This window comes from Diadema setosum, chromosome 3, assembly GCF_964275005.1.
Source record: "Diadema setosum chromosome 3, eeDiaSeto1, whole genome shotgun sequence".
NCBI lineage: Eukaryota > Metazoa > Echinodermata > Echinoidea > Diadematoida > Diadematidae > Diadema > Diadema setosum.
Genome location: NC_092687.1, coordinates 44,159,630 through 44,168,492, shown reverse-complemented (window position 1 = coordinate 44,168,492; position 8,863 = coordinate 44,159,630). Strand labels below are relative to the sequence as shown.

General features: G+C 39.6%; 1 protein-coding gene across 1 annotated transcript; it reads left to right on the top strand.

The window, feature by feature from the left end:
* Positions 1–1,090: 1,090 nt before the first annotated feature.
* On the top strand, positions 1,091–8,088 carry LOC140246903 (uncharacterized). The gene is made up of 5 exons (XM_072326227.1): positions 1,091–1,206; positions 4,566–4,729; positions 5,552–5,839; positions 6,969–7,109; positions 7,827–8,088. The coding sequence occupies exons 1-4, from the start codon at positions 1,091–1,093 to the stop codon at positions 7,103–7,105; spliced, it is 705 nt and encodes a 234-aa protein (XP_072182328.1). The 3' UTR covers positions 7,106–7,109; positions 7,827–8,088.
* Positions 8,089–8,863: the final 775 nt, after the last annotated feature.

The following is an 8,863-nucleotide window of genomic DNA, read 5'->3' as shown; positions in this document are numbered from 1 at the left end:
GCAAGATTAGAGGGAGTCATAATGGTCAAAGGTCATGTTTTAAAAGGCCACTGTTAAAGCCAAGATGGTTATAAACACTTAATTGTCATGTTTTATTTGTACGTGTCGAGGATCACTTGGACCCCGTTTACAGTGCGAGGCTCGGCCGCGGCTCGGCCGCGCCGAGCCCACCTTCATTTCGGTGTAAATGCGCAAAAGGCCCAATGCGGGGCCAAAATTGGCCTCGCATTAGGCCACAAAAGGCCCAATGCGGGGCCAAAATTGGCCTCGCATTAGGCCACGCTCTGGAGGTGGTCTCGGCCGCGGCCGAGCCGCGGTCGCGCCCGGCCTTTTTCTCAGTGTATTAAACGCAAACTGGGCTAAATGCGCGGCCAATTTTAGTCTGGTTTCCAAACCCTAGCCTGTACTATTTCGCTATTCAGGATATTAACCACTTTGTCCTGCAAAGGATTTTCTCCTTCGGCAAAGGCCTTTGCCCGAACGGCAACTTTGTCGCCACGGAATTCAGTTGGCAAAGGATCTGAAAACCAGACAATACCAAATTGCGTTTGTTTACAAGTAGAGCGCCACTACGACAAAATATTGAAAGGTTTGAATCAAAAGCGCGGCCGAGCCCGGCAGTGTAAACGGACTAACTTGCGGGGTTCGGCCTCGCAATTGAGTTTGGCCGCGGCCGCGGCAAATGTGATCTGAATAATGTAGGCCTAAAAAAGTTCAACTAAGTATCTCATTATAACTTCAAGGTGCTATATTACATTCTTTTCTTTGTCGATCACGGATGACCGACATCTGATGACCCCCAGCGTATCACCTAACTCGTCTTCAGTGTGACGAGTTTCATATCTCGTTTTGTTTGGTATTATGCAAAATTAACCAGTGCGATAACATCCTTACGAAATTATGACGTCTGGTTAAAAACACATGTTTGTATTCACCCGTGATACAGTTTTGAAAATGTACTACTTGCAAAGAAAGAAATATCAAAAGAAAATCGCAGAAATTGTGGAGTGTTGTTGTTGTTTTTTTTTTAACAAAAATAAATTAGTCAGTGTATTATACATAAGCTACACGCGTGTGGTACATTGACGGTATGTGGCCGGCAGCTGGCGCGCCGGCTGGATACATCCAGTTAGCTACACGATCGACCAGCGGGCCGGGGCCCGAGGGCAGCGTGGCGGCCAGCGCTACCATCTACGCCTGTTTGCTGTGCGTATGTACAGTAACAAGCGAACGCTATTGAACCTACGCGGATAATTCTTTCAGAGAATATGTACACACATCAATACTTAGTTTAGGCATACATTCATGTATAGCTATCAAGTAATGTATATATATAAAAAAAGAAGGATCTGTACATTTAAGATTTAGAGAACACATTGGCAAAGAGTTGTTTGCCTTGCATTTATCAAAGCTCAGTTCATGCATTTTGAGCAGCCTGAGAATAACACTTAATGTTACTAAAAAAAACCAAACTCCATAAAACATGTTGGCCAACACATTAACACCATTTAAACACAAATTCACCGAATAGGACCTGCCGGTCTACACAACCGAATACGTAACTACATGTATTTGTTTTGTCAGTAGAAAAAGAAAAAGAAAAAACTTTCGTGGCAAACAATCATATGACAAGAACATTTGAACAAAAGATGAATGAATAACCAAAATGAATTGAATAATAAACAGGAACACTTTTAAACGATGATTCACCTGTACAGTTTATTCATATGAACGTAGTTAATAGTTTTTATATTTGAAATAACCAGAGAGCAAAACTGAATAATACGTTAACTTGTTATTCGGCGAAATCAAAGGTCTGGCATGATGTTTTGCCTTTATTTATTCGCTGTTCCTTTAATTAGTATATTAACGGAATTTAGGACAGGGTAAAGGCTCTCCTAATAGCTTTTCTTAAATCATTTCCAATTAAGTGCATTCTAGAATATAACAATTTCCTCCAAGGTCAGAAATTATCTTCTTCCTAGATAGCATACTCATTAGAATATTTTCCCATTTCTTCCTATCTGTAGGCAAATTTGATAGGAAATAAAAGTTATGAAAAAGGTTAGGAATAAAGTAAGACAGATTTTCAGAATACGGTGTACTTTTTTTTTGGAAAAATTCCTGATTTTAGAATAGGGAGAAAATCTTACCAAGAATGTTTTCAGAATACGACTACCAGTACATAACATTTTGAAACCAAGCTACCCTGGCTCATACGAGTGTGTTAAGACAACTTGTTCTTTCATGACGTACGTGGTGATGCTTTCTCAACCGCATGAACCTCAGAAGTTCGACCTGTTTTGCTTGAAGCATGTGTCATTGTAAAATTTGTTCATCACTAAAAGAACAATAAAACAACCAACTAAACTATCCGGCGAGAATTAATGCGAACATATTGAATGCGTAGCTGTCATACACGCGCACTTGCTGTAAACCTAAACGTGTGGCGGGTAGCTGCGCTGTTCTATTATTCCGACCGAAAGCTATTTCCACCGAAAACCGTCTTAAAAAATCAACAGGATTGAGAAATGTTTGGTTTTGCAAATGCGGAAAATGATTTCACGCCATGCTTCCCTTCCTCTTTCTCTTTCGTCCTTAATCGAAAGCTCGATAATAGGCATTAATTGACAAACCTTCTGACGATTATCTATGTACAAATACAAAGTAAATCTTCCAATGTTATTAAAATTCTTTTCGGTTTGTTGGTTTCTTTCCCACTCTGTTCCTCATGTATTAAAGGAATCGATAATGCTGTCAACGAGTCTGCTAGTTCTGGTCTCGCCTACCGTATCAATCGTTTTACATATTATAATGTTCGTAGCGAACTGACGTTCGCTCCAACCGCAGCTGACAATGGGGGCATACTTCAGTGTCATCTCATCGGCAGTGAACGGTCCCGAACCTTGGAAGTTCAGCGTAAGTAATTTAATTTAATTCAATATCTGATCTACTAGGATCTGCGCGTAAGTCCAAATGATATCATGTTTGTTCGGTTCTCTCGGAGTATTGTTGAAAGCTATGCAGGTTTGCCAGGCATGCGATGATTATGACATTACATAACTTTCCTGAGAAGATAATAATATGCATATGATGCAATTATTAAGAATGTCCTTGATCCCAGAAATGTTAAGTAGCAAGCCCTCTCCCCCCCCCCCCAAAAAAAAAAATACCTATGGTTATTTTTATGATGTAAAATTAAAGATTGTTGGTGTTCAGAACGAACTTGCTGCAGTTTAGTGCAGGACACACGAGGCGCCAAAATTATATTATCTGTTCGTTAGGCAACATGCATGGAAGCTTTGTCGATTTTTGGGAAATAATTGTACGTGTCTATGGCTGCGTTTATGAACTTTCCCCTGTTTAGACGGCTTTCAAAAGCCCTTTCCATAGCCCTTTCCAAAGCCCTTTCCAAAGCCCTTTCCAAAGCCCTGTACTATTAATGTGACGCTTGCTTTCTAAGAAGGGACGGCGAAAAGCAATTACATGTACCATCATAAAGACATATATATCTTCCTTTGAGAGTGACGAGTCATGATGCAATGCCACATGAATCAATTGTCTTCCTATCTGTGAGGCAGCTCCAGTTTAGCACATACTTCAAACATTTCTTAGTGGCGGCATGAGACTTTGTCTGCGTTTATCAACTTTCTCCTGTTTAAACGGCTTTCAAAAGCTCTTTCCAAAGCCCTTTCCAAAGCCCTTTCCAAAGCCCTTTCCAAAGCCCTTTAGAAACGGCTTCCAAAATAGTTGCGTTTATCAACTCTCTTCGCGAACACGATAACTGGAATGTCACTGCACAGCTGCATTGCCCAATTCGACCCGAGGAGAAGAGGTCACATAAGGCGCGCATCGTTCGTAACTGCAGTACAATACTACAAAGCCGTTTCAAAACACCTTTGCGTTTATCAACTTCAAAAGGCTTTTACAAACAGGTTTCTGAAAACCTGTTTAGGAAACCTGTTTGGAAAGCCACAAATTTGCGGCTTTCGAAAAGGCTTTCCGAAAGGGCTTTCAAAACAGCTTTGCGTTTATCAACTCGTAAAAATTCCTTGAAAGCTGTTTGGAAAACCTGTTTCTGCCGAGAAAAGGAGAGTTGATAAACGCACCCTTTCGAAAAGGATTTCCGAAAGGGCTTTCAAAACAGCTTTGCGTTTATCAGCTCGTAAAAATTCCTTGAAAGCTGTTTGGAAAACCTGTTTCTGCCGAGAAAAGGAGTTGATAAACGCACCCTATGATGAGCAGATTTTACGTACATGCTTTAAAAGCTATATCAATTCTTGCCGATGACAATTTAATGGATAATTTCTGGATTAACTTTAAAAAGCAGATAACATTGGATCATACTTTTTGATTATTCAATGTACTGAATTCTATCAACATCGTTGAATGAAATATGAGGATGAATTTTATCATCCGTCTACCTCTAACTCTCGTCGTCTCGACAGACCGTCCAGCAGACAATATCATCTTGATCAAGATCGTTGACAACGAGGACGGACAAGAAATTAATGGCCTCAGGATCACATGTGACGTCGACCCACGTGACCAACCATTTCCACCAGTGGGAATAACGAGATTGCAGTGAATGACGTCATCGAGTCAGCTTCAAGCTCCCCTTCCTTGATCCTTGAGTCCATTCCGAGTGAATGCGTTGAAATCTCCTGCACCGGTATCAACGACATCGGAAGGACGAACGCTACAAAGATTTACTGTCCAAGACGCAACCGTAAGACAATAAAACGTTCCATGATATCGTAATTTTTAAATCCCAAAGCTTTTGTGATTAGTACAAGGAAAAATCAATTTCACTTCATTATTACACGTTTTTCTCTCCAAATGCAATTGACATGAAGCCATTTTTTTTTTTTTTTATGTAAGGATTGACAATATACCAAACTCGTTAGTACTAGCTTTATTGCTGGTAATTGCACGTTGATCCGCTAGTATTATATACTAGTAGTCTGTACATTACTTGTGTCCATTCATGCAAGTGCTAATGACTATGAATAAAGAAATCCAGGCAAGCAGGCTTATGGGTCTTATCACTATAAGATTTTTATATTAATATCTTTCTTCATACCCCGAACAAGTCTGTTTTCAATTGGCAGTAGCAAATTTGTTCACGTGAACACAAGGGCTATGGTTGTAGAGTAGGTTGTTGTACTTGATTTTTATACAAGGAAAGTTTAAATTTTAAGATTCAAATGTTTCCCGGGAGTGTTAAGGTGTTAATTACTGTTAATTAATGTTTTTGGATAAACAATGCAAATTTTGTAAACATAATAATTCTATGAGCATCGTCAACCAAACTCGTCAGTGTCTGACCCGTTAAGGGAATACAATGAGGATTCTCCTTCAACCGTTCAATGGACTTTGTTCACCTTTGACCCCTTGATTTTGTTCAACAAGGATGTTCATGATTTGGGGAGAATGCAAAGTACCTGACAAATAAAGACACAGTAAAAAAAAAAGAAAAAGAAAAAAGAAAACCACCATCAATAACAAAACAAACATATTATGTATATGTGTGTGTTTTTGTAATTCTTAGGTCACGCGCCTCCAGCGAGTGACATCCTCTCCATCGAGACCCAGGAGATCAATGGAGAAGGAAACCAGGTCATTCTCGTTATCACGTGTCACATTAGTCCCGAGGACCAGCCCGCCCCACACCTTCACTATTACACCATCGCAGTCGACAACACCACGCTCTCCTCGTCCAGCATCGCCTCGGCTCTCTTCAGACCACGCCCACACAACAGGTGCATCAATATCACGTGCTCGGGGACGAACGGGATTGGTTGGACCTACACCAGGCTCGAGTATTGCTTGGAGAGAGGTTAATCTACTTTTGATGTAATGATTTCATTCGCCTCTGGACTTTGATAGAGCAAGCGTAAAAATGTGTAATGTGAAACACTACATAATGTGGATGATAGTGTAATGTAACGGGTGGTGTTACATTTGGAATGTTATTATGAAGCAGAAATGAAGGAGCTCAGGTACAGTTTTGGTACTTTTCATCGATGCAAAGTGTTTGTTCACAATCGTTCAGAAATATCATGATGAAGTTCAATGACAAGTTAAATGACGAGTATGTACATCAGAGTAAAATATAGAAGTATCAAGATGCAGGAGAGAGAGCAATATCAAGTATAGGTTGACTCTCTGGTGTCGAAATCATGATCTCCCTTGGGGCCTTGGAAAGAACACCAAACTTGGAAATGTTCAATGGGTAATGGGTGAGAATTTTGGTAAGACAACCAATCAAAAATGGGATAACTAAAAAGAGTACCAAAGGGGTTGTCCTAAGGGGTGATGTTTGACCAATTAAAAGAGGGGGATTCTTTTGTGGAGGAGGAAGTATTATAAGATAAGTGGCAGACAAAGAGTCTGATGGTTCACAAGGTGTGTGTATATAATATTTGGGTAATTAAACCAGGGACAAAGAAGGGTTGTTACAAGGGTGATTGAATGACTCCTTGTTGTAAACCTCAAACAATGGTAATAAACGACAGGAAATTAATAGTAAATAATCTTGGTGTTATATTCTGAGGTGAGTTTACAAAAACAAGGGAATTTAAGTTGAGTTGTTAATGAACAGGAAGTTATCCCCAAAACATCCTAAATATACATTACAATAGCTCTAATTTTGTCTAATATTTAACTCTCACCTTCATCCCTACATGCTAGATGATATATTTCTTCAATATTCCTATCACATTCAAATGTATACCTCAAGAATTTAATCAAACTAATTCAATTTACTTTCGAGACTTTGTGTCATTTTCACTCTTGTTTTGAATATTATTGTTATATGTTCTTGAAATGACAATGTACGACGTAGATAAAGTGTAAGAAAAGACGTGTGTGCAAAATGGTCTGGGCCTTGTTCGTTTACCTTCGATTATCCCATTAATTGTGCTCTGTCAAAACATTACGGTCATTATTTTGGTTTGGCCATACAGGTCCCATTGCTTGTCTACATCGCGGAGCTCTTCAGAAGTCGTCGACCACGTACGCCTTGCTCTTCACAACGTTGTTCATGTCGGTGATGACCTATGTAATCGTGGTGATGAAAAGAAGAAAAATTATCATCCTCTGAAGAGGTACTATAGACTTCCTTTTCTACTACATTTTCTTCCTCTCATTTTTTTTTTCCTTACCGGTACTTTTTCTTTCTCTTTTTCTATCCTGCCTCCTACACCCCCTTGAAGTGCTCCAAAATCTTTTTACTCTTTTACCTCTTTGCCTCAATCTTCTTCTTCCCGCTCTTTTCTTGCCTATTCAATTCATTCTTATTCATCGTTGGCATCTTCCTCCTCTTCTCCTTCGGATCTTTGGTATTTAGCCTTTTAAATTCCCATATTGCCAGTCATAAGATGCATGGAAGTAATTGCAAAGGAGAGCTAAGGGCGGCAGGTTATATAATTTCAAAGCTTTATCTAATACTGACTGGACGCGTGAATGAGAGAAATACGTCTCCATCTTGTACTCATCCTCCGTGACCGGTTTCTATCAAAGTGTAGAGTAGCAACACTATTTTGAGACAACGGCCTTGGAAACGATTCCCTCGTAACAATAACCAAGAATAACTGAGCTTTCTATTTCAATGCAATTTTTCAAAGCGTTTTGTGCGGTTTGCTGATGTAGTAATGATCACATGCAAACATAAAAACCTAATTTGTATAGCCTCTTGAGGCTTTACCTGTAAAATTATCTGAACGCTTTAAATGATAGAGGCTTTTTCCTATATTCAGATGTGTCCGTCTAATGTCCTAACCTTCAAATTGTTTCTGTCCTTATCTTGTGTATTTGTCTTATAGATGGAGAGCATAAACTGGAGTCGTGGTCTCATATTCATGTTTGCCATTTCGTTCGACAAAGAAAATTCCCCACTGACGGATGTGACAGGAGTGTAGTTCGTAGAGTCTTAGATCCATATTTCAGTCGAGATCCTACACTATTTAAACACTAAAACGGATGGAATACATATAGCCATAATGTACAAAGAGGTGGAACTTATGCAGCGAATTTGACTATTGTGTCCTACAATTACAGGGGCGGATCTAGGGAGGACCACAACCGGCGCACGCCCCCCCCCCCCTTTATTTTTTGTTGAAACAAAAGAAATAAAAAGAAAAAAATGGGGGGAGGGGTGCATGCGCCCCCCCCTTTATTTTTGTAAACACGTCCCCTCTTTACGAAATTCCTGGATCCGCCCCTGAATTACATAATGGTATACTTTGTTTATTAAACCCTAACTGCACTGGGGGGGGGGGGGACTGGGAAGCCCCCCCCCCCCCCCCTCCATACTTTTGGCGATTGCATCGCGACCGTTGGGAATTTCGGATTCTCGCTTCATGACTTTTTCCCCTGAAGTCTTGCGCACATTTTGGTACCACTCGATTGTCCATATCGGACCTACCTAGGGGCCAATTAGTGTGCCCATGTCATTAAAACGGCTAATTGCTGCATATATTTGTGTACAGTTACATACTGTCAATAGACCATGGCTTGCATTACTTTATAAATTTTGCTCAGGAATTGGTTTTCCACTTGGTTCATGCTTCTATATTGTTCTGAAATAAATTGGGCAAAGTTTAGAAACAATGATATACATAAGGAATATCAAACAATAGAAAACATAAGAAATAAAAACAATACAAAACATAACAAAAAGTTGTTTTTTTTTTCTCGTTTTTTTTTTCTCTCTCTCTGAGGGGGAAATTGAGTTTTTATCGACATAGATGATTCAAATAACTCTTATCCTTCCGCATGATTTACTGGGCACTCTTAGAAAACAATAAAATACATAACAAATGTAAACAGTAAAAACAGAAGAAATAAAAACATTGGAAAA